The sequence below is a fragment of the Bombus flavifrons genome, chromosome 4, assembly GCF_040668555.2.
Source record: "Bombus flavifrons isolate JBK064 chromosome 4, iyBomFlav1_principal, whole genome shotgun sequence".
Taxonomy (NCBI): Eukaryota; Metazoa; Arthropoda; class Insecta; order Hymenoptera; family Apidae; genus Bombus; species Bombus flavifrons.
In genome coordinates, this window is record NC_138445.1 from 14,941,488 (window position 1) to 14,967,649 (window position 26,162).

The 26,162-nt window shown below is 39.3% G+C and overlaps 2 protein-coding genes across 4 annotated transcripts; both read left to right on the top strand.

Moving 5' to 3' along the window:
* Positions 1–16: 16 nt before the first annotated feature.
* On the top strand, positions 17–6,996 carry LOC138178727 (uncharacterized). Of its 2 annotated transcripts, XM_069110908.1 has the most exons (5): positions 17–698; positions 1,078–1,203; positions 1,646–1,994; positions 2,582–2,910; positions 6,930–6,996. In XM_069110908.1, coding segments are annotated over exons 1-5 (942 nt in total). In that variant the 5' UTR covers positions 17–561; the 3' UTR covers positions 6,931–6,996. The 2 variants fall into 2 exon arrangements, with proteins under 2 accessions (XP_068967009.1, XP_068967007.1); XM_069110906.1 differs by lacking the exon at positions 6,930–6,996 and having other exon boundaries at positions 2,582–4,362.
* A 33-nt stretch (positions 6,997–7,029) lies between these two features.
* Positions 7,030–10,703, top strand: LOC138178729 (uncharacterized). 2 transcript variants are annotated; one of them, XM_069110910.1, is made up of 4 exons: positions 7,030–7,107; positions 8,520–8,679; positions 8,805–9,006; positions 10,113–10,703. In XM_069110910.1, the coding sequence occupies exons 2-4, from the start codon at positions 8,585–8,587 to the stop codon at positions 10,323–10,325; spliced, it is 510 nt and encodes a 169-aa protein (XP_068967011.1). In that variant the 5' UTR covers positions 7,030–7,107; positions 8,520–8,584; the 3' UTR covers positions 10,326–10,703. The 2 variants fall into 2 exon arrangements, with proteins under 2 accessions (XP_068967011.1, XP_068967010.1); XM_069110909.1 differs by lacking the exon at positions 7,030–7,107 and adding an exon at positions 7,556–8,003.
* The last annotated feature ends 15,459 nt before the right edge of the window (positions 10,704–26,162 follow it).

Consider the following 26,162-nt stretch of genomic DNA (forward strand, 5'->3'; position numbering starts at 1 on the left):
AAACATGCGCAATTCACAACCGCTCGTAACTTCGCTCAATCGATGAACTTCCACGTCCGAACAATCGTTTTCCGGTCAAGGACGGATCGACGATAGTTGATTTCCTTCCTGGTCGCAATTCATCGATCTCGATCATCTCGTAACGGTGTGTTATAATTTGCCAAACAGATTAGAAGGGTTTTGTCGAGCCTCGTTCCGTCCAATTAACACCATCAATACGCCTAGAAAATATTTTGTCCCCTCGAATCGAATCCCATTGCACTGGCCAAAATCGAACGTTGAACGCGCGCGATTCATACGCGACAAAGACAAAAGAAAAAGAAGAAAAGAAGTAGAAAAAGTACGTCTGATAATGAAGTTTAATTTCTGTTTTCAGATTAGCATGAATGTCTTTGGGCAGAGAGGGGAAAAAATTATAAGTGGTGTTAAGTAGCGACGGCAGGTGAAAATGGAGTTGGACAATAAATTAGCAACAAGTCGTTGGTGAGGTACAGTTACGAGTCTATATAGAAGACTGGCAAACCGAGTTGCTCGATCATTCATCTTTGAATATCGTGGAAGATGATACGCGCATTTATCTCGCTGTTTTTAGCGAGTCTGTCGATCGTCTCGGTCTTACCCCAAGTGACGTCATATGCGAAAGTGTCGAAGAATGGTCAAGAAGAACCGCAAGCAGGCAACGATCCGTGGATCGTCAGGTTAGATCACATCGATCGGTAGACCGGTGAATTTCTACGCAAGTTCGTGTTTCTCGCGAGCACGCGTTTAATCGTAGAAATTTGTTTCGCTCTCTGAAGTTTCGTCTAACAAATACTTTGCTTTGGATATTTTAGATATTTCTACGTCTCACGACCATTTTGTATATTATCATTTTTGTATATTGGAATTTCCCATAAATATATGAATGTTCGTGATCTAGGGATGAATTGGAAAATGAGTAAATGTTTGAGTTTATATGTTTCTCTTCTCCTTTTTTTTTCGGCTTATATAAATAGACGTTTCATATCACTTGATTCTACGTAAAAGTATATAGTATCAGACTAATATTGTATTTTTGCTTGTCTCTATGCAACGAAGAAATGGAACGGAAGCGGAAGGTAGGAGTATCAAGAACATCGCGATCACTATGTCACCGGTTTATATCTCACCGAAAATCCAGAATCTGAGGAACGGCGAAGCGATCAACTATTCCCCTGGTAGAAGGTGTGAGAGAGAATTTGAAGATTGTACGAATTTGGAAAGGAGAAACATTTGAAGATTTGAATCTGTTTAAACGCTCCGATATTAATAAAGTTTAAGTTTAGTACAGAATTTATACTTGAAGAAAATTCACCGATTCGTGTTTAAATCCGAAAAAACGAATTTAGGAACAGTGCACAAAGATTGAACTTTATATTTATTTTTGAATAATAAAATGGAAGCTCGAGACGAGACGCTTGAAAATCAAATTCGCAAAATAATTCGACTAAAGAGACGCGAAAAGCTGAATTTTTAAATAAATTCCTGGCGAACTGGAGCGTTTGAAGTCAAATATAAATTGTTTCTCGAGTACGTTCCGTAACTTCTTAATGCCTTTTCTTCTCGTTTTTCTACATTGTTCCATATTTCTCTTCAAAACACCCTTTTTACGCTTTCTAATTTATAGATACTCGACGTTGGACCACGAATTAATAGCACAATTGAACGCAAAGAAACAGATTCAGGATAGATATCATCCACCACCGCTGCTTAACTACAAATCCAAGAAAGAACCATCGAAAGACACGGAGGATAGTTCGAAACCTTCGAGTGGCCCGAATGGTCCACCGACCGGTCCATCGTCTTCGGGTATGTTTGAATTTTCTAATCCAACGTTTTCAGAGGGCTACGACTATAAGCCGCTGGATTACCCGAGCAGTAAGCCGATTTCAAAGCCGCCGGATTACCTCAGTGACAAACCGATCTCCAAGCCAATGTCCATGGACGATTACGCAGATTCTGAGATAAGCGACAAGGTACTTTGAATATCAAAACATCACCCTACTTTCCTTTTAGTAATGAAGAGAAGCTTACTTCTGAAAGTACCTACGTATCCACTATTTCCTTCTACGAAGCTATATCCGTGGATCACTAAGAGACGAGTTAGATAAATCGTTAAATTGATCTATAGCTGAATAAATGATAAATTAATCGATAATCAACGATCGCCTTTAATGGAATAGTTCTTCGTATCGAACTCGCCTTTGTTGAAAAATTGCGCCAGGAGAATCAGAATAATTATTATAATTACGATCTATACATATATCACTGCAATTTTTTCCAAACTTTTTTAACTAACAATTTTCCTGTATATATATATACGTATGTTGTAGCGGAATCTCGCGCGACTACAAAATTCCGATGAGATTTTCGTTTCATTGATCAATGATTAATAAGTTACCAGGTATACCAATACCAAGGATGAAAAATTCACTCAGGAAAAGAACACCGTTTCCTAAATTCCATCGTACATAAGCTTCGACCCTAAAACTTCCCGATATCCCAACTTCAATTCCAGCGAAGCAGTCGCGTTGCCGAAGCTCACGTAAATCATCGTTTTCAGCCACCAGATTCCTACAAACCGGATTCCTACTTCGCGTCTCACGACCATGACTCCTCCGACTACTCCGACAATCCGCCCGACACGTCTTACAACAATGACGCAGCACCGAAACCGATCAAGTATTCCGGCCATTTGGATCATCCTCCCTTCAACGACGACGACAACAACGACGACGACGATTCTTATGGCCAGCATCACGACTTCCATCACGAGGTGATCTACGATCACATTCCTGAATACCACGAGCACCAGACAATGGCACCAGAAATGAACGATCAAAGACTGAACAAGAGGCCGTATTCGTATTACTACGTAGGCAAGAAGCTTTGGTACGTTCCACTGTACTTCAGCATTTATTTTATCATCTACATCGCGGCTCTGGTGTTGAAGAGCATCGCCAGACACAAGATCACATTCCCTGAGCATCTAGCGGATGCTGTGTCGCATACAAGATCGTACAGTGATTTTAGTTGGTGGAATTTTGCGGGAGAAACGCTGCAGAGTGTGGAGAGCTTTGTCGACAAGTATGGAAAGATTTCTTAGGGTATTTTTATCGATCGTTCGCGGATCGAGGATCGATCTAGAGTGTTGAGATAGCAATTAAGTTGATGTTGTTAGAATATAGTCGATAAGTATATAGTTAAGTATTTTATCGGTTTGCTAAGGATATACAGTAGCTATTTGTTGTACATCGTTGTTACTTGTCGTTATACATTTACGTATTAATCGATTAGGTGAAAGTAGAGTGAGAGTCAAAAGTGAGTATACACCAAAAGAGAAAAGAAAAAGTTTCGTATAATAGTGATTTATTTATATGATTTACCTTTCGTCCGATGAACGAAAGACTGCAAGTACTCGTGCTCTCTGTCACATAGATCGTTTGTTAATAGAAAATTAATTGAGTCAAGAATTGTTCTTGAACAGGCGATGATACATATTTTTTATTTATAAAATGACAGTAAACAATAGCATAACGTAGACCTTTCGTAGAGCTTAGACCGTAATACATTGATTGAGAGCTACTCTACGGTACGAGCAGTGATTTTGTGCATGTACGTGTAAATATTATTTTATAGTCAAGTCTTGTAAATATTGAAAAGAGCTTCTAATAGACTATTTATTTAAGAGTCATGCAGAACTCTGTTCATTAGCATAAATATAACGTTATAGATAATTTGGCAATTTGTGATTTCTGGGTACATGTAAAATTAAGAGTTGGCAACGCGCATTCGGCAAATCATCGTACCACCTCAGTTCTAAAAAATGACCCGTAAACGCAATAAAAATCTACAAAGAAAATTTCACATTCACCAAGGAATTTCCTCCCAGCGATCCATCCGACCCAATCCATCGAGAGTTCGTAAAACGATAGCGTTGATCGAATACCGAAAAATATAGATATATTGATTTATATATTAATGTAAGTGACGAATAAGATTTAATACATTCGGATGTATTCATTGCTAAATAGTTAGGATATCTCTGTAAATGTTTTCGTTAAAGTGTCTAATTGTATATGTATAGCGAATGTCGTTATAACATTGACTGTATCAACGATTAATAGAAACAGGCCGGAAAATAAATTTTCTCAATTGCTCGAATAACATCGAACAAACATCGTATGGACATTTGCCGCGCACTTTGTTCCTAAATTCCCAAGGAACAAGCGTGGTCGGATATGACTGTTTCTTACGATCGCGCCACGAGCGGTGGCGCAGGTTTTTGGCGGGATAACAAGCCGGAATTTGTCAGTATCGGTGGAATGGAAAGAATTACTGAAAACGATACGAGAATTCCGATGGTCTCGCATTCCGATTGACCAATTACGCCATTTCGACCAACTCTTATCCCTGCTTTCTTTCCACGCATGATTCCCTTATTTCATCGCGTACAGAGAATACGAAGTTCCCTTTCGTATCACACATTTCGCAGACTTGTCGTGTACTCGCGTTGCGTTTTATACGTAGAGCGAGAACACTCTGTCATGTCGGGAATTCTCTTTCTCACGTTTCAGAGGGAAAAATGTAAAATTGCGACGCGCTTCATGGAAAGTGAATATTTATCGATCTTATTTTGAGTTTCTTTCTCCTGCTGCCTCTTGTACAATGACGAATCGGGAATTCGACAAGATAAAGCTGCAGATTATTGGTAATGGGAGAAAATTTTACGACTCTTTAAATATAGAAATTCTCAACGATATAGTAATCGATATAAAATAATTGATTTGTACAATTCGTTCGTCGAACTTCATTGACCAACAGTTATTATCCGAGTTATCGTTCCGCGAACATCGATCAAAAATAATATCGGTTGAATGCTGCGACTGAATTCTGATCAAATCTTTCGATATATTGATGAATTTTTCTAATTAACTCGTTGCCGAACGGTTCTTTAGGTTGAGCGATATTCATCATGGTTTTACATTTTTATATTTACTGTCCTCGGAATTTCAGGATTTTCGAATACGTAGATTCTTCCGAAACGTGGCTCGCTGGATCTTCCGACTCTTCGTCTACGTGCATTCTTTCGTATTAATGAAGAAAAAGAGATCGGAACGCCTGTTTCTCTCCCAACACGCGCAGGGTTGTCTAGCGACGAAACGAAAGACATCCTTCGCTCGTTTGGACGAATGCAAACTCGTTGGATGGTTCGACAAAGTCGAGCACCACGCCCCATTCTAACTGAACCAGCATCAAGCAAAAACATTTGCCGCAATTATCGCCGATTTAGAGTATTGTTTCAACGGGACTTGTTTAAGAACTTGCTAATCGCCTGACCTAATACAGTAGAAGGATGTACCTCGGCTAACTGACCCGAACTTGGTGTTTCCTTTGCCTAGATACCTGCCACGATCGCGTTCTGTCAGCAGCATCAAAAATTCCATCCTTCTCAAAGAAACTTTCCGTCGATTTACCGGTCGCACCTTTCGTGGTTAAATACTTATTACGGTAGAAAACAGCTAAACGCTCAAATTGACTGAAACAACGACGATATCGCTCGGACGACTGCTGCCATGCTTTTGCTTAGATCAGCGGTTTTCAATCTTTTTCGCTAAAATTCTGCCACACCCGCGAGAAATATATTTGCTCGGTGATAGAGCATTTACAGCGGTCGACTACTCTTGTATCTGACGATATTCTTCTTTCGACAAAGATTTAGGAGGAGCAGCTCCTTGATACGTCGCGTTAGCCTATAGCAGTTAGATAGATTCTTCAGGTTTTATCTCAAAAGTGGCATTATAAAAGTAATTATGTAAAGAGACTTTAAGTAATATTATACAATTGTGTAACAACGTCTGTGTATTATACTATTTTCTTTTGCTTATCATACTCTTATAACCAACATTGCTTGTAACGTTTATATGTTACGTCGATTAAGAAGGAAATAATTGTTCAAGAAATCAGTTCAAACTATCTGTTAACGCTTACGCCCGACTTTCTACTTTGTAAATGTTTGCCTTGTCGAACTTTTGTTTACTTATAATTATAACGCTTGTAATTGGGTATACAGGGTGTACCGCGTAACGCGACTCACCGTTCTTCTGCCATTCGCAGGTATACAAAACAAGATGTTTTACAGGTAAATGTTTACAGATTTGTAGATTTACGGTATTTGTACGGCTTTATTCTAACGTCGTTCAAATCTTTTGCAGAAGTCTGAACGAGCTGTTAGAGCTGGCTAGATGTGACAACTCTACACGTTGTAGTAATTTTCTTTATTCGAAATGTGAATAATTGTGGAATGTAACTACGAGTGAAATATTTGCATCGAGTTAATAAAAGTATCGCGTGATATGCTTTTTGAATCTGTCGTAAAGTCTTCTCGAACCTCGTGAAAAAAAGACGTGTGGTCCTATTTATGTTAGCCATGACGACCTCTGTTTCACTACGAAGACAAAGTATTTTTGGAATATCTTTTCTCCACGCTCGACGCCCTTAAAATATAGTTGGAAATCTCTGTTCTTACATCCACAAGTTGCAGAAAAATAGCGAATCGGATTACGCGGTACACCCTGTGTATTGAACCCCATTTTATATCTATGCGTAAATGTATCGAAATCGGAAGAACCCGTTAAATTCATATTTTTCTAGATCCAAAGCACCAGTTTGATCACTTAATTATATGTCACGCGAAAAAATTACTGCTTCAAATATTTCTTATGTATTTTAAATATTTGACTGCATCGATTAATATACCTACTCCGCTTTACAATTGATCTCTTCTATACATACACATCCATACATTTTTATTTATAAATTTACGTGCCTTGGTTTCTATACAATTTCCATGAAATTAATTTGACATTTGAGAAAGATATTTATTATATAATAGTATTTATTTCTCTTAGAAAACTACATCGTTGCTGTAATACAAAAAAAAAGAAGAACAACAACTGGAGCATCGATTTACAAGACAATTCACTGATTAATAAAAAAAATATAACGAGCTGATATACGAGCCAATATATCTGAGAAGTTAAACCGATCAACTGGCTCCGCTTTTTACCAATTTCTCAGTTTCATTACGTAAGTTGAACAGTTATACTTAATTTTCAAAAAAAAAAAAAAACAGGCTACTTACGTTCCACAGCTTCGTGGCAAAGAAAATAACATAAACGATAGAAAATTGCGCAAGGTAATCTTAAAAAATTGTATTTGCAACCTCGTCGCGTGTCTACGCTTAGAATAATAGAAACTTTATTAGGTCCAAATTTAACCGATCACCGTTTAAACACCAGAACAAGGAAATCGACGTGCAAATAGATCTTTCACTGCGCGCCAGATCCAACCAAAACGAAGCTTAACCGACTTAATCGCACTAAATCGTAACAGCCCCATGGAAGAGTCGAACGGTCTGATTAAAAAATCAAATACGGAGACACGATAATACGATCGTCCGAAATGATCAATCATCTATAACCGAATTTGCGTCTGAAATGCTCCTAGACGACGCGACGACGTACGCAAGAGTTGTAACAATTAGGGCTTTTAGCGCTGCACGTTGGATTTGCTTAACGTTCCTGGTGATACAGTTACCGGTAACCCAACAGAGTATGTTTGAACTGGACCCACGAATCGTTCAGTCGTTCCTTGGAGTTTATCAACGACGGTTCCTCGGCCGAGGTTCTCGTCGTGTGACACTCGCCTCTGAAACCACGGGGCAAACATCTGAAAACGTGCACGCACGTTCCATGTGTTTGGAGATCGATGAACTCGCGACCATCGTCCACGGGGAATGAACGTTCGTATCGAGGAATCGGCCAGTGGTGAGTCATTGTCGTTTCCATGAATCGACAAACATAGAGTGAAGGAGAAGTGTATATAGAGACACGTGTTCACGGATGAGAGGAACAGGACGTGTCATTCTTCGAGCAACGAGGGTCCCTTGAAGAATTTGCTGCCATCGAACAGTACAATTATGGGTAGATATCGTTGGATATAGTAGATGCACAGATTCCATGTAAATCGCTAAAGTGTCCAGGATCAATGTAGGAATTTTCAGTAATAATTGATCGCTGTTCAATCGCAAAACGGTCACGGTGTGAAGCATAATGATATAACGTATTTCGATGTGAACTGTGGCTGTAGAAATTCTACGAGCAAGTGCGAAAATTAACGTGTAGCAATAATCTGATAATGATCTATGGCTGTTGAGAAACGTAAAACGGCAACGATGAGAGTCACTATAGTACAGCGATCTGTGATATTTAACGCGTAGATGTACAGATTTCACGCAGAGTGCGATAATCAACCTAGAAATCTGTAGTAACCCTTTTATCGCTGTTCTAAACAGTTGAAACAGTAACGGCGTGATATATTGTACGGTAGTTCGTTAAACGTACGGACCGTAGATGTACAGATTCTATGTAAATGATGCAAGTGCGATGAAGATGGTAACCTTGTTGCTGTTCTAAGAAAAATCTTGTTGTATATTTCAGACAGAGTACAAACAAATTTAGTCTATCACTGTCTTCTGCTTCTTGTTTGCGTTTCCCATGCCTCAATGAGTGAATCGACTTTAGACGAAATCGAAACACTTCCGGAGACCAAGAAATACGAAGACGCTTCAACGCTCGGCACTGCTGTACAGGCATACAGGTTTTCTTTACATGGAAGAATTATTTTTGTGAAATTATTCCTCTATATAATTGATATTCAGTCGATTAAATTCGAAGCGTTGGAGCGAGGTTAATAAACATTTATTTTCTCTGACTTTCGATTAGACATCCAAGGATGTATCGGCGCGGTTACCACGAGGACCACGGGTCCATGTATAAGGATGACCACGATGATCATCACGACGATCATATGAAAGACGAGCAACAGGCTATGAAAGCCATGGGGAATGCAAAATCTGATTATTGGGGCGGTTACTATGATTTTCTGATAAACGAGGGTAGTTATAAATTCTGGGCCGTGTTTCAAGTAAGTTTCGATCAATTCTTATTAGATTGTTATACACTTGCTGGCCTTAGGTATTACGACACATGATTCGTCACATTTGTTAAGAAACTTTGAACGTTTCAAAGGGAAACTTTACGATAACATCGGAACGAGAAATCGTATCAAAGACATATCATTTTTTCGGTATTTTACTCGAAGTAATAGAATTTCAATTGAATACGGAAATTCATAGAAACTGTTAACAGCAATTAGATGCAATCGCAAAAGCATTTTCAAGTCGACCGTATGAAACGCATTACTGTACAATGTACGTTTATATGGAGTTGCGCGCGTTCTTCGCATTCCGCGCTCATTCGCGTCACGAATTCGATCGAGATTAGCCGTATCAACTAGGAAAACCGTGATAGAATATGTAGGTATGTTAAAAATATTCGTACCAAATAAGGCGTTTGTCGAAATTTTTCAGAGCATTTAACGCTCGTCGGTGATTGTTAACGTGTAACTGTAATGCTCCATTTCCACGTGCAAAACTGTTGAAAACCGTTACGATTAAATTTACAACGCTGGAAATTAAATTACCGGATTTTAATTAATTGTATAGAGTTAAGGAGACTTTCTGCATTTTGTAATTAAAAATTTGTTCTTTCCGAGCCGCTCTATTAATCAAGAGTACTAATGTTCGTAAGAGACACAATTAACGCGACGATGGAAGGTTTGTAGAATCCACGATACAAAAATTCGTTTACTTTGTAGTTTTATTTATCGGTTTGGTACTCCGGCACCTCTTTCAAAATACACTTGGCGCTACTCGAAATTCGAATGTTCGCCCGATTCGTTTGCACTTATTATCAAATATTTATACCAACGCTAACTTTTATAGAAAAGAAAAAGAAAAGAATGAGATTGAAAGTATTATTCGCATAACGTTGGTTTCGACCTTCCACCTATGAAGAACTTGGTGCAATTCATTATTTCGTTCGTTGTATAGTAATGCATTTTGTATAGTAGAAATATAGTAGAATATAGAACGAGTATAAAGTACGAAACATCTCGAGAGATATAAAACACAAAAAGTGAACGATTTAACATGGAAAATAACGCAACTAAATAAATGCGCTCTTTAACAGCTTGCCACCGCAGCTCTTCTCATCTATAGCGGCTTTGCGGCGCTTTATTACGCCAAGGTAAATCCGCCAACGATAGACGACGAGTTCGACGATATTTTACGTCGACGGAAGCGTAGAGCGTTGTCCATCTTCCCGCGAGATAAATCATTCTGCGGTTTGGACAGTGCCACTTTTCAGAGGATAATCGACGCGGTTGCCAGAGAAATTCACTGACGAAGAAGAGCCTACCTTTATCTAACTTAACTTTTATAGGAAATAATATATGTATAATAATTTTGCAATAATATTTTGAAAAGATTGAAACTGTGCGATCGATGAAAGTGATCGGGGAAAAGAAAAGGAATTGTTTCAAATTGGACATTTCATGGAAGATTTGTTATATTCGAAACATTAAAATTACAGATACGTATCCTTTTCTATTCGATTTAAGAAAAAGTATGTCTTTATGCTTCTCTTTCTATTATTTAATGTAACAGAAAAGCATTGCCTTGCATGTTCTTCTTATCGTGTTTGTAATTAATTTATAACAATTATGTTAAATTATATTGTAATTTGTACATATATGTAACAATTATATGTATATGTGTCATATCGTCGATGCAACTTGTGTACGTTGCTTTTCTGCAGATTTCTTTACCGTCACGAACGCAACGCGTGAGAAGATAGTTATCCTTCAACTCGTACGCTGAAATACGAAAAGACAGAACGATAACAACCTGAAACCATAAACTTCCTTAATAATCTCGCAGCTTATCGTCATTAACTTATTCTAAATCTTCTTATCGACAGCAACTTTCGCATATACTTTCGCTCGTACGCCTGTTATTACGAGGCGCATATTTCAGAAAAATCATTCACACAGAACGTCGATAACGTACATACGTTTACGATAAATACACCTCCTAGTTGCTGTACACGTGTTTTCAGATCGATTGAAAATTTCACCAATGCAACATGACGGTGGGCGTCGTATCTCGTAACGCGGTATCAATAAAATTTCAAACAGTACAGAACGTGTGGAAAAAAAATTTGTACGAGTCGTCGAGATACTTTGATGAGCCCCGCTACACGTCCACGGTTGACTAATGGAAAAGAAGCGAACTCGCTGGTGGCAATTTGTCGAAAGCGACAAGATCCAGCATCAAGGCCATCGCGTGCCATTGCGTGTCGAGCACACGCAACAATACGTTCTCGTGCTGAATGAGACATCTCGAGCTTGAAATTAAGCGATCCACCGATTAATATCGTCTTATTAAACGATTTCGCGGCTCGTGTAAATTATCGCGGTAAGCACGGGTTTACGGCTGGAAGCCGACGAAGCCGGGACTTGTGGGAAAAAAGCAAAGAGGATAGCGGAGATTTTACCGGGCGATTCGAGTGTCACGCGCTCGCTCACAGAACCGTCCTGTGGTAGCTGAAGGTTAAAATGTATGCGCGAAAGGATCAAAACGTAATAAAAATCGCCTGAAAAAATGTCGACCGATAAATCAACGGTGGCCGTCGTGCCGGCCGTACGTATGCATCCTCGTGTCTATACGAGTTTTATATGTGAACACGTACGCGCGCGATACGCGCGGTTCAACCTCGCAGGCAAATTTTCTTGTCGAACAACGTAACGTAACGAGAGGCCCTCGAGCACCTTTTCGGAAGAACAGGAGCGTACGAACCGTGGTACTCGAGTTTCTGGATCATTCGATCGCGCGATCGATAGAGGTACACGTTCTTGCTCGTTTAGCTTCAGTCCTCTTAACGTTATAATGGAAACGTTTGCGACAAAGGAGCTCGTAGCTTCTCCATATGTATCTACACATCTTGAAATTGAACGTGTAGAGAATCGTGATAATGTAACGAATGTTGGAAAAACGGGAAGTTACGTATCGTATTATATCGACGCCAGTGTTACCAGGTTCGATCAAATGACAGGTTTCAAAATTTAATTTAAGATCGTACATTCGTTGTTGTTTGTTTCGTTCGTTCAGCTTTATGTAAATTCTTATATTGTCCGATTAATCAGTTTCTCAACTTTCGTTAATAGAAGAATTTACCTAAAGTTGGACGAACGAAAGAAACGACAACGAAGCTACAATTTTACATTAATTTAATTAATTTTAATATAATTTTGAAGTCGGTTAGTGTTGAATTAGATGGCAAAGCGAACATACTTTAGAAATTTTCTTAGACGAAAAATATCTAACGAGTTTGACAACAAGTCGTATTGTCTCCTTTTAGCTTTTCCATATTTGGGGATAATTAAACGAAGAATGAATGCTTCTGGAAGCTGCTATCATTTTATAACAGCCCGGAAGAGCGAAGAATCTGGTATTAAATAAATCTTAGGCGGGTTTCTAACGTATTTAGTTGATTTTAGTGCAGGTTTAAAACTACCGTCGAGACACAGAGTGTCAAAGTAATCAAAACCAGCTCGTACTATATACGAACACTTTTATAGCGCTCTCTTTGCTCGAGACTTTTATTTTTCACTATCTTTAGCGAGAAATATTTCACCGCGTATAATTGTACGGCGATTATAAGACTATTCACGTTCCGCTAAAAACGTAAAAAGGAAACACCATCTCTCTTTCCCTTGAAGCGTAATGAAACGGTTGAAACGTTCTTAGATCCTTCAACAACGGCCAAGGCAAAGTCGTATGATTTTAACGATCCTTCCTCCTCTCTCTCTCTCTCTCTCTCTTTCTTTCTCTCTCTTTCTCTGAAGTAAATCGATTATGTGAGAAAACCAGTCAAGACACCATTCTTCGAGGTATCTACGTTAAGTGGAGATTCTTATACATCAGAGTTATGTCCGCGTAAATATGAAAAGACCAACGAAGGTTTCTAGCGTACCAGTAATATCAATATCAAACATGACACAGCGTTTCTGATATTTATGCAACCGGAATTATAAACAATTCTTCTGCTACCTTCGCCATACGTGCAAATCAGCGAAATGTACATACGTGTGTAGGATCTAAAATATTCTCTACCAGTCAGTGTAAACATTCTGCTCGCAAAGTGTTTGCCGTTTACTCGCTGACAGACAAATTCTTGGAAAAAATTATCTTCTCCCGTAACGATCGCGTATTGATAGACGCGTGCGAGTTTCGTCGATAGATGAACAAATAATAATAGTAATAAGAGAAAGAATAATAATAACGAACCCGCAAGGGGTAGTTACCTGGTAAACTACACGGGCTTAGCAAACCCGCGGACCCTAGCTGCGTAACATGTTTCTCGAATTCCAAGATATTCCCAACGATTTTCAAACGTTGACAATCCTCCGTTGCGACCTATACAAAAATTACGAAAATTCAGATTAGCCACAACGGCGAATAGAACGAAGTTTCGACTGCACGTAATCGCGAACTCCTCCTTGCTCGTCCTAATCGATAATCGACAATAGCGCGAGATTTAACGTGTCTGATCGAGGCTCGTTAGATGGAAGCTTGCGAGGATAACATGGAAATGTAACGTAAAATCGTCCTGTTTCACCGTTACTTGCGAACGAAGGAAACTGATGGAATATACGAATAAATAACTGCAAAAAGTAGCTACAAAAGGCATTTCCACGTGGTCGTGTTTGCTACAGCAATTGCATACCGATCAACGAAATTCTGGTATATGAAATTTCCTACAGTTTAATATTTCATACGATTACAAGCGTTTGATAGCGTAAAAATGAGATGTGCATATAAAATATGATAAAAACGCGCCTCATCGAAAACGAAGGCTACGTGCAAATACTTTTTCCAGCCATCGTACGTTATAGCCCAATATATCCCACGTAATACGTTCCATTGATACTTATCAAGCTCGAATCAACATCCACCGACGAATAAGCTTTCTATACACGAACGAAAACCCTTTGGTACTGCGGAGGACCACGTGATCGGGACAAGAAAGCCCTTGTTGCGGTCAAGAACGGAATATATTAATCGCGACGGTCACCGAACCCTCCCTGGTTCGGAGCGCGCAAGCAATTAGAAATTGAGTTATATTTCTTGCGCTTGCCGGTGAATAAATTTCATCGATCGTCGTGGACGGCGTTCGTCGTGCAAGAAATATATTAACCATGGTGAGTCGGTCGAGAGTCCTGCGATCGTCGGCGAATATTTCAGCCGGAAAGATAGGGGAGAAGGATCCGATACGGCCCTGCAAAAATCACCCACCCAGCGTATTTACCAACGCATTCCGCCACGTAGCCAGCTGCAAGGGGGTACCTACGGCCAAAGTACCGCAGTTATGCGTGCCTCTGCACCGGATAAAAGTTTATTCGAATAATCAGCGACCAATGAAATTTCCTTTGTTATTCGTTGATTCGTTATTTTTCATCGAATTTATGTATATCGTATTCGTTATTGGTTCGCTCGATGCTCTTTCGTCTTTCTTTAACATATTCCTTTTATATCGATATAATGTAATATAAATAAGTAGAATTTCGGAATTTTAGAATCGATAAGGAAGATATTTATCGTACGATTTATTCGCATATAAAAATCATTGCCACGTTGAATATTTAGTATGGCAAAACGTCGAGCTTTAACTTTCTTGTCACTTTATCCTCTTCTTTTCAACTTCGCTAGGGAAACGGTTTATTCTGTGGGAAACGGTTATCCTTCCAAGGGATTCGATCGAACGCACGATATTCTTCCGCAACCTCGTGGGAAATTGGCAAAAAAGAGGAGGACTAAGCTTACGCGATACGACCTGACTTTTGCATAACGCGATCCACGGCCATCTCGCAGAGTAGCTAACCGGCCAGCGGGTAAAACGAAAGACGGTTTGAACCTCTTTTTTCCCATGCTGCCCTTTTTGTTTCGCTTGCCTCGGCTTTTATTTTACGAACAGAAATTTTTCAAATAAATCTCCGACCGCGGGGGGAAACGGTAGGGGATAAAAACCGCATAAAAACTGTTATTTACTGCAGAGGAGCGCATCAACGAGCGTCGATAATTCTCGCGTGGACCGAACTCTCGCCACGGCGAGAGATGATACGCGATGATAATGGCGCGTTGCACGGCGAAACGCGAAATCGAGCGGTGATCGCGAGCGGCCCAAAGGCGATCGTGGTCATTAACCGGGGACCATTTTGTGGAAAAGGTTGCTGCTCCAAAGGGGAAAATGTCCTACGAACGCCGAAAGCAATGTACGCTCTCTTGTACCACCCGACCTAACTACCCTTTAATCCTTGCAGGCATAGTCTTCCTATTTCGTAACGCGTGTAACTCGTATTTTGTAATATTGCATACACATAAGCAGATTATGGATATTTTTACGAACGTACCTTGAAGAAGTAGCGCTTGAATGGTAATTTTAAGTATTATGTATTACAAGATGCAGATATCTTGTGTGCTGTTTAAATATTTCATACATTTTTGCATATTGCTCGCGTTCTATAGATTTCTGTACGTTTAAATTACAGCCCACCGGATTTTTATTTATAAATTACATTTATCGCATAGTCAGGGATAAAATAAATTACGTAAACATTCGTTGGTATATTTATATTTAACGCGCAATGGATAGCAAGTAAAAATTGTATTTACGAAAGGTAAACTATGTGGAATTCGAAAGTTGCGGAGAAAAAAGTATAAAGAAGATTATTCCGTAATTTTGTAGCACGTAAACCGATATTTTTCATCAGTGTTTTTAAATCGTCATCAAGCGTTACTTCGAATATGGGTATTATAGAAGAACAACGAGCACGGAAAAACTTTTGGACTTTGTAGGGAAAATTGAAAGGAAATTAATTGAAAAGGAATACTCGGCAAACATGATTCACATAAATTATCATGAGAAACATGTCCAAAGTAGCTTGTAGCTAAATCGTTACAAAAAGTAACGACAGCTACCGATTTACTCAAAATAACCGGTCTTACAAGTTGATGTTCCAAAATGTCTGGCCAAACATTGGTACACCGATATGAAACCGATCGTTGTAAATTATCCATTCACCGGTATTACTTTTAAATTTATCTTTTAATTACTGTCCAACGAGCAACGTGCAACATTTCTATATACAAGGTGTCTCTGTAGTCAGGTGGTACGAACGGAATAGTAACTTTTCATGGGAAAAAATCGATATAAAATATAGAACAAAGTTTCTGCGTTTAACGATCGGTAGATCTTGTTCGTGAATATTGATCGCAGATGAAACGAGGAATAAAAATCGAATGCAAGGAAAACGGCCAATGTGACGAATAGTCTACGTTTACGAGGAACATGGAAAAATGCACAGAACGTCCAAAAATATACAATACATTCAATCGAAGATCCACTTTTCTAAACTATATTCCTAAAGACAGAAGATTCGTGCGCTATTATAGTCCAATGATAAGCTACAAAGTTTCCAATCAGATAATAATTTCATACGTGTAAAAGGAAAATCCGCGTTCTACGTTTTGCATTTATTTTTCCACGGAGAACCATTCCGCGCGCTATTGTATCACAATAGCAGAAACGCTCTGTATAACGAACGAACAATGGATATTTAGCGCCGAAGATTGAATTTGCATGGAGTTTCGGATGGAAACGTTGCAGCACCGATAAAGATGTATGTCGATATCTTAAGATCTTAAAATAACGTTGCACCGTTGCACATGGTAGCGAGCCGAAGGAACGGCATTTAATACCGCGGATAAATCTCTGACACGCGAATAATCTTCCCAGCTCTGAACGTTCTGAATATTTACGATGCATTCTTGGTATTCGACGTTTGAACCTTTCACCGGAAGAAAGGATGAAGGATTCTTCGCGTTAATGCAATTATAGTAAAGAGTTGCAAGACCAGAAGTCCACGGTTTTCGAATACTCCAGATAAATCTTGCGAGTCTGATGAACAGGAGGAACAAGGAGGAGAAGGAGGAGGAGGAGAAGGAAGAGGAGGAAGTTTTTCGTTTAAGAAGCATGCATCGCTAATGTTCAAAGAGATACGTTTATCGATGCGCGGATTTAAAAATGTTAATACCGATGCATGTACGAATCGGAATTGCAGATAAGATCAGATTATGTCATTGAAGCGAAGAGTGACTTTTAACGGGCTGAATAAGTCGCGTATTAAATTAACAAGCGAGAAGGAGACCGAACATTTTGGACGGATGCCCTTTATGTTAACAGCGATCGGCGTGTTAAATATTTGCATATTGAATAGAGTCGTGCGAAACGAAATAAAATGTACATTGTATATTGAGCATGAAACGGTTCATAAATTAAGAAACACGTATGGTTGGTCGTTCGTTCCTCGCGAGCTTAAATTGATCGCACCAACGTCATTAAACGTTACATTTTGTCGTATAAAGTGTCAATCGTCGAAAACATTGGACGATTCGCGTATATTTAATCTTAGGAAGATTTACAATAGAAATATTCGATGCATTAACGCGTCGCTATTAGTCACATCATAAATAGAATTTTCATGTGTTCGTTAAAGATATCTGGCCTCGTGGACGTCGCAGAAATGTACGAACTTCGAAACGTCCAATTTTAAGTGAAGTTTAGCACGTAAGAACTATACCAAGGTATCGCAAAGAGGACAAAATGTTCGTGAAAACGATCGCGAAGCTACTCGACGAATGGCAAGATATTACCGAAGAAGAAAGGATAAACACATTCTACGATAATCAACCGGATAATAATGTCAATTTCACAATGAACATGTCGATTTGCAAACGACCCAACAATAGCTCGTTATTTCTCACTATCTCTCCGCTTTACGAATTCTATACCCTGTTTCTTGTTTAACCAGTTAGCTGCTTTTAACGAGTATACTCGTCACGAACAAATGGCGATATTTAGCGTTGCAACGAGCGCTGTCGCTAATAAAATTAAAAAATACAACGGTCGTTTCGTTACAACTTAATTCCACGTTTTAACAGCCACGCAATACTCTGCGTTTGACGAGTATACTCCCTGTCGCCGCTTACTTTTTGCCACACATTTTAGGTACACGCTTTTCAAAGAGGTCGCGACAGCTAACTGGTTAAATTTTCGAGTCGCTTTTCCCCTACGGTCCACCGTTACGAACCTCTGGATCGTCGACAAACAAGACAACACCACACGGAGGAAAGGCCCGATGCAACGCACAAGCACGAAGATGTTCAACTTGGAAAGCGAATAAATTGCGGTCTTCGTCAATAATAAAACTGTCGAAACTTGCTACGTGACAAAGTACACCGGCAGCAACGGCCGAGCGGAAGAAAATAGCGGGACGGGACGAAGTTGCAAGGCAGGAAGCGACTTTTAATATTCTAGATAAATCTTCGACGCGCGAGAGCGAAAGCGAGATGAAGCAAGACGTTGGCGAAGAAGAAGGGGGCCAGGTGTGTGTGTGTGTGTGTGTGTGGTAGAGGCCCCACGAAATCGGGGCCCGCGGATAAAAACAGTAATTTATGATGCAATGCTCGGCGGCGATCGATAATTCTCGCGTTGCGAATGCAAGCAGACCGAAATACCGCGGCTTCCCTCTTCCAACGCCGCCCTCTACGCTCGCTACCAGCGTCCTTCTTTTCCTTCTGCTTTTATAGTTAATGATAATAATAATAATGACGATGACGGGGACCGAGGAGGACTCGAACAGGGCGGGCACGTACCGAGAAGTCGTTGACAACAGCTCGAGCCACAATGGATATCTATGAGGAGGGGGCGACAGACGGGGGCAGAATTTCATCCCGATGTGACGTTCAACAGCCAAAAGTATAGAGGACCGATAAATGTGTTATTTACGACACCCCCCGTTCGAAAACTCACTGAATAATGGCGAATGCGTGTGTTCGCGCGACAGTTGCCTCGATTCGACGACTTTAAGAGACAAATCGAGACAGACGACGTACAGTCCGGGGGCAAAAAATAGGGTGGAACAGGTAGCGAGAATGGGGACGAAAGAAGCCGGCATTGTTAACTCGCTCTTTCGAGTCGCAGAACACTCTTGGAGAACACTTCGATTTTTGTAGAATTGTTTGAATATTCGATCTGATCTTGTGCAGTGTTTTCGAACTTTATCGTAACTTCGTCTTTTTATCTTTTTTGTCTTTTTTTGAAGGTTTAACAGAAAGAGTACGGAAGTAAATGGTATTTGTTAAGGCAGTTAATCTCACTTTGAATCGGTTAGAACGTCGAGTATACTTAAATACGTGTACGGTGTGTTACGTATGAGAATGTTTTCTGCGATCTTATCGCACGACTTATTAACCGCAATAAACCTTGCCGTATTATTCAAGTTTTCGATTATGATTATGCGAAGTAGGACCGGTTCGCGTCACGTTGAATAATCGAGGCTCTACCGTACGTTGTGAATTTTATGTTTAACTTGGCAGAGAGAGTATTATTCGGCTATTTCGATCGGCGTAGATCTCCTCGTCGATCCGCTAAGAATTTAATTTCGACGAATTTAAACCTCGTTTCTGACGTTAATTCGCTTCTTCGTGCAAGCACGGATCTCCACGTTCGCGTTTATTCAATTTTGTAGGCTTAATGAGTTTAGACTTGGTCGCTGCGATTCGAGCAGAATATAACGACAAATTAAAATTTACACGAGCTTGATGTACGTAAATCTTATTTAACGAGTTGTGCGAGATACTGGTGAAACGAAGATTCCAATTTAGGATATTAGATCGTTGAAAAAAACGAAGCAAAGCACTGAAAAAATTAAGAGCAGAGGGACGCCCTTTTATTACAACTACGACAATATACGAAAATATAAATCTTTCGATGAGATTGCAACACGTGTTTGAATATTTATGGATGCTGGTGTATATGTTGAATGTACACATGTAGTGAAGTTGTAAACCCACAGGCGGAGTTGAGAGTGCAGTATCGCAATAAATTCAAGGATGCGAGCGTGAAGGTGAAGTTTATGGCTACATTGTGGATTATAAAGAGGGAGAAGTTATTAATTGGTGAAGTATCTTTTTTTATCTTTGGCCAGCTACGTGTAATGGATAATAATTTTTTTAATAAATTAAAAGAAATTGAAGTTGATATATTAAAGAGATGTTGAAGTAAGGTTGTTGATTCTCTAATGAATTTGCGATTGTCGTCAATTTGTTTCTGTCGCGGATTACTCGTAATCTCGCGTTGATTAATCGTTTAACATATACGTATTACAATGTGAACGAGATTGATATACGTAAATTATACTCAGAAAGCTCAGCACAAATTTTCATGAAAAATTCGGACTCTTTTATTCCGCTGAGAATCTTTCGTCGAAACGCGTGGCTTTAATTTTCTTCCGCGAAGAAACCTTTGCGAAACTTCGGTACCCGCAAAATTATTTCGATACCTAAATATGCTAATCTTAACTTAAATATAGACTACTGGCTCGTTTCTTTCCAATAGTAGAAAATTACCAGAAAATTGTTATTCTCGTGGAACTGTTTTTACATCTAATTGAATATTTTCATCTTGCGTTCTACGGTCGTAGAGACAATTTACAAAAAAGACTCGAATTTCTGTAGAACTGTCTCGATGTTTCGTTCTGGCAGTTAAATTCCAAAGAAATTTCATTAAAGGTCGGAATTCCGATACAATTTTATATTTTTCTCGATATGAAAGCTTCAATTTCTATCTAAAATTCATTTAACGTTCAAAGTTTACCGCTCGTTTCCATTAATCTTGGCGCTCGTTCGTACGATTTCAATCGGATCGTGCGGATAAGCGACAAGAAGATTCCTACGTTTTTTTCTTTTCTCTCGAGTGAAACAAAAGTGCGGAACGTATGACTTATCTTTAAACATACTCGCTTCAAGAGATATAAATGTTCCTGTCTTTCCTCTGCTCGCTTAATGAAGAGCCGAGATATCGTTATATCGAACAGCTGGCAGAAAATTCATTTGCCAGTGACGACGCAAGAAAAGACCCATGCAAGACGTAAAAATTTATTATTCGTCGGACCTACGTGAGGGTCATTTATACGAAGTGTATGATTTATCGATGTGTTTCGATGCGTTCTGAATGAACATCCGATACGCTGAACGACTTTTTGGCCTCTATCCAAAGGGACGGGCGAGAGCCCGTGATTTGTGTGGCCATTTCGTGATTTTAATGCAGAATTCTCGATTAATTTCTTTCTGTTCAAACATCCAACCAGAAAAAACCAACCAGCCACATACGAGCTTCTTTTTTAGCGTTACAAATGTATCACCGTGAACGAAGATCTACCTCCGAGTTACCCGAACTAATGTTCTTCAACAGTTTCATTCTATGTCTCGGTTTATGTCCCACCACCCACGATGGTTGATAAATTTTCTAAAGTATTTTGCTGTTTTAAAGTATGAAAATATTACGAAGATGCGTAACTATAAATATACGTACAAATAATCGGAATAATATCAAAAGTGACATATGGACAAAATTCTAGTTTAATGGAAAATTAGTAAAGTTAGATTTTATTAAAAGTTTCCTACTACGAAGCGTTATAAAGCTCGCGAGAAAGTTTTAGAAGCCGACTTTATCCCTTTGAGATGACACTCGACAACGTAAGCGCGAATCGCGTAAGCTTCAAGTTAGTCGCAAACAAGTAGATAGAATTGCGCTATGCGTAGAGAAATTGCACGTGAAAGAAGCTATAGTTCCGGTTGGCGCGGCTTGTTCGAGCTTTATTATCCAGCCGCGGCACTCTTAAGCCTTTAATTGGCAAGAAAGGAAAATTACAATGTACAGACGGGGCTGGCCCGAATGGCGATCGCGATCGACTATAAACGACGTGGCGAGTCCACCGCGAGATCTTCGGCCCAGAAGCTACGAATCCAACGAGCGGTAAAACAAAACATTCCTTACGTTCTATGTAATAAATACTGTGACGCGAATATTCTTTGTGTGGGTGGAGACAAACAGGAGGTTCCAAGATCATCTCCGTCTTTGCAAATAAGTATAAAATAAATAGAGATTAGAGTTAGATTAGAGGTTTCGAGTTAGGATCAGATAAAGATTAGGCTGACGATTAAACTCCGAATGCTACGTTGCATGATCTCGACGATCTCGACGATTTCCCAAAGGACGAAATATTTTTGTTCGTTGTATCCTTCGCCTTGTGGAAAATAAAGTTTGAGCTCACGGGATCATTCACGGCACTGTACATTTGAAAAACTTTCATCCATCTCTCGAGCTGCTAAGTCTCGTTTATGAATTATGTTTCTTCGTTTTTTCGATGGAATGCTGTACCTTTCTTCTTCTTTTTCTTTTTTCCTTTCCCCCTTTTTTTTTTTTTTTTAATATAGATCAGAAACGATTCTAAGTGTTTCGGATCCCATCACTAGTTACAAGCTAAATAACAACGAAATACTTGGGACCGGTGGATCCGTAGGGAACAAAAGTGGCCAGCGGGCATTATGACGGGAAAAACGGTGAGAATGCCAGCCGGAATTTAAGCGGCGCGTTCCGCCGTACCGAGAGTCGGCACGCTTAGAACTTAGTAAATAAACGAGAAACACGCTGTATATAATTGGAAAGGAAGACGGAAAGAGCGGGTTGACGCGCGTAAGAACGCGAGCCGGACGTGGATGCGTGGATAGGGGCCGATAGAAAAACGAGGAACGCGTAAAGAGGGGAAAAATGAGCGCCGGATAAAAAGGATCTCGCGGCGAAACGGAGACGAGCGAGGCGGTAATTACGCCGTGTTGGAACCCTTTGACCATCCTCTCTCACTCTCTCTCTCTCTCTCTCTCTCTCTCTCTTCAGAGCAAGATGAAACAGAAGCAAATTAAATATCGACGATGGCGGAAAGGAGTGGAAGATCCGTGCGGAATGCCACGCGTTTTCGCGGTCGATAATTCCGTGTCTCATCGACGTTTCAAATTGCTGTCTTCTTGTCCTCGGAACTGGTAAATTGCGTGATCGGATTTCTTGTTGGTACAGAGATAGGTTGTTTTCAATAGAGAAGTATTTCCCTCTTGATTCGCGGGCATTTTATATAGTCGCGTTATGGGCCATTATCCGGTGACATTCCCGTCGGATCCGAAGTTGTAACGTTAACAAAATATGTTCTACACGATTTACAGGGAATTACTTTGTAGCGTTAATTTCCGAACGTTATTGAAATCTTCGTTGCTTTATATTTCTCTATACGTTCGAACAATTTTCAAGTTTACGAGCTGCTGAGTTTCGCTTATCAACCGCCTTTTCTTGATACACCGTAATTCTTCGATTCTATCTTTGCGAAACGCGATTCAACGAAGTAATTAGACCCTGGGTGTATCAAGCTCGTTATCGCGAATCCTTTTAAGATGTAGCAATAATTATTTCCTAACGACGACACGTACATGCGTCATCAACTCGGCAGACTTCCTTTTTCGTACCTTCTTCCTTCCTAGTATGCTTTCTCGGTCCTTTCTTTTTTTTTTCTCAACGACGCGATACGAACGCGACTAATAGCAAGGAGCGACCACGAGAAATTTATGTAGAGGAGTCGTTCCTCGTCGTACCGTTAAGCTCGGGTTGAAGGTAAGATAAGAGGGGAATTTGGTGGAGAATCTTCCCGCGTGAGATTGCAACAAATCATTGGCTGTATACATACGCTTTGTTCGATATGTGACGAATGATAAATGTTGTCTAGGTATTTGCAACAGCGTCAAAGAGGAGCGTCTTTGTTGCGCTTGATGCCAGTGAGTCGTAGTCGGTTGGTTAATCGGTTGGTATTTTCGATGTTTATGACGATTGATAAATGATATATATATATTTGTTTATTTAATATACGTGTTGCTGTATCTTGTTATACTGTATCATGTAGTGTGCGTGATACGCATATAGATGCATACGAAAGCAATAAAGAAGTTCGTAATGGACAAACAGTAAATCCTATAACGAACGATTTGTAGCTGTCCACGCGAGATTTATATCTACAACATGAATCGATCGCTATTTTTAAAGGTACTAGTTCTGTCTAAAAATGTTAACAAAATTCAGCTTGCAAAATTATCCTAAAGTCCGGAGAATATTTCTCAAGGAAAGATAAAGATTCCATTCAGGGTACGTGAGAAAGTTCTTTTCGTCTGTTGTTCAAAGATAAATGAAACATAATTGAAAACATAAATACGGCACAATGTATTTTTCATGACTTAGAACTATACACGAGATATTGTAAAAAAAAACAAATATACAAAGTAATAATCCTATAAATTTAGAAAACACGAAAGTAAAATGTAGAACGAACGATATGTAAGTAAATAAGGAAATCAGTAAATACAGATACGGTTAGTAATGACGCCGAAAATAGCATTTTCGCTTTCAAATAGCGTAACATTACGTTCCGTAACGTAATGGTCGTAACAATGTGCATCACCGTATACCGTATTCGCGTAATCCTCCATTCAGTATCGAAAGCGCGAGTCTACCGATCGCTTTGCGATTTTTCTATATCTTTTTATTCTGACTATAGGCGTGCATCGCACGCGCAATGCGTAATACATGGAAAAGAAATTTCGCAACGTTAGAAATCGAAGGTTACGCGACCAAGGTCTGGGAAACACCGCCACTCGAGGAACACGTTAACGCGCGCGTGACGCCTACGAGGATAACGTCTAATGTAATGTATACAGTAATATGCAAAAGACGCGAACCATTTACGATAGTAATTTCATAATGGAGATTGATGATATTTTTCGGAAATATTTCCACCTGATGTCGCGTGTAAGATGAGGTAATAAGTTCAACCACGTTCTCTTAATCACTTAGCTGTTTTTGACGAGTATACTCGTCACGAACAAGTGACAATATTTAGCGTTACGACGAGCTCTGTCGGTAAACTTAAAAAATACAACGGTCGTTTCGTTACAATTTAATTGTACATTATAACAGCCACGTGCACTTTCTGTATACTTTTGCTGTGTACATTTTAAGTACACGCTTTTCAAAGCTTTCAAACAGGTAATTGGTTAAAAGAGTATGTCAAGCGTTAATATTTTCACGTATAAACATCTATCTAAAAGCAAGGAGTGATTCATTCGTCGCTTATAAATGTAGAAATTATTATAATAAATATATAAATCACTTTATAAATTCAGATAGACGATTCCTTAGGAGGTGCGCATCAAGTGTTATTTTCTTCGCGTAAGATCTACCTAACTAAAGAGTAATTCGTTTATCCAGCTTCCGAGCGTTATTATATTCGAATAACGAAGAGAAGGTTACATAAAAATCACAAGACAGTGTCTTCTCGATTAATAACAGAGAATTGTAATATTCGAATAACGAAGAGAAGGTTACAGGAAAATCACAAGACAGTGTCTTCTCGATTAATAACAGAGAATTGTAATATTCGAATAACGAAGAGAAGGTTACAGAAAAATCACAAGACAGTGTCTTCTCGATTAATAACAGAAAATTATAATATTCGAATAACGAAGAGAAGGTTACATAAAAATCACAAGACAGTGTCTTCTCGATTAATAACAGAGAATTGTAATATTCGAATAACGAAGGGAAGGTTACAGAAAAATCACAAGACAGTGTCTTCTCGATTAATAACAGAGAATTGTAATATTCGAATAACGAAGAGAAGGTTACAGAAAAATCACAAGACAGTGTCTTCTCGATTAATAACAGAGAATTGTAATATTCGAATAACGAAGAGAAGGTTACAGAAAAATCACAAGACAGTGTCTTCTCGATTAATAACAGAAAATTATAATATTCGAATAACGAAGAGAAGGTTACATAAAAATCACAAGACAGTGTCTTCTCGATTAATAACAAAGAATCTTTTTAAACGCTTCTAAAAAGTAGCAAAACAGATTTAACACAATACCAAAGGACTTTGGTGTTCGTTCGTAGAAACAAAATATTTCCATTCGATAAATCCTTAATCGATACTGTTCCGTACAAGATGATACAACGTGAGATCTGCGATGTAACGAGCCAAAGAAATAAATAAAGCCAGAAACAAGCAAAAGATAGATTACCTTGGTCCGGATGCGAGTTGAGTCACGGACTTGCAGTCGATTGGCGAACGAGGTCTATGCAGATCTGCGGTAAAAAGCTCGACGATCTCCTCGGTAACGATCTTAATCGCCGTGTACACGTAAACTTTCTAAATGTAGCACGCACCGATATCGAAGAACGCGC

Bases quoted from the DNA above. Each gene is read 5' to 3' on its own strand.
- LOC138178727 (XM_069110906.1), top strand. From the start codon at position 562: ATGATACGCGCATTTATCTCGCTGTTTTTAGCGAGTCTGTCGATCGTC. The intron at 699-1,077 runs GTTAGATCACAT...TATGCAACGAAG, and splicing joins AACGATCCGTGGATCGTCAG to AAATGGAACGGAAGCGGAAG. The intron at 1,204-1,645 runs GTGTGAGAGAGA...TCTAATTTATAG, and splicing joins AACTATTCCCCTGGTAGAAG to ATACTCGACGTTGGACCACG.
- LOC138178729 (XM_069110909.1), top strand. The intron at 8,680-8,804 runs GTTTTCTTTACA...ACTTTCGATTAG, and splicing joins ACTGCTGTACAGGCATACAG to ACATCCAAGGATGTATCGGC. The intron at 9,007-10,112 runs GTAAGTTTCGAT...GCTCTTTAACAG, and splicing joins AATTCTGGGCCGTGTTTCAA to CTTGCCACCGCAGCTCTTCT.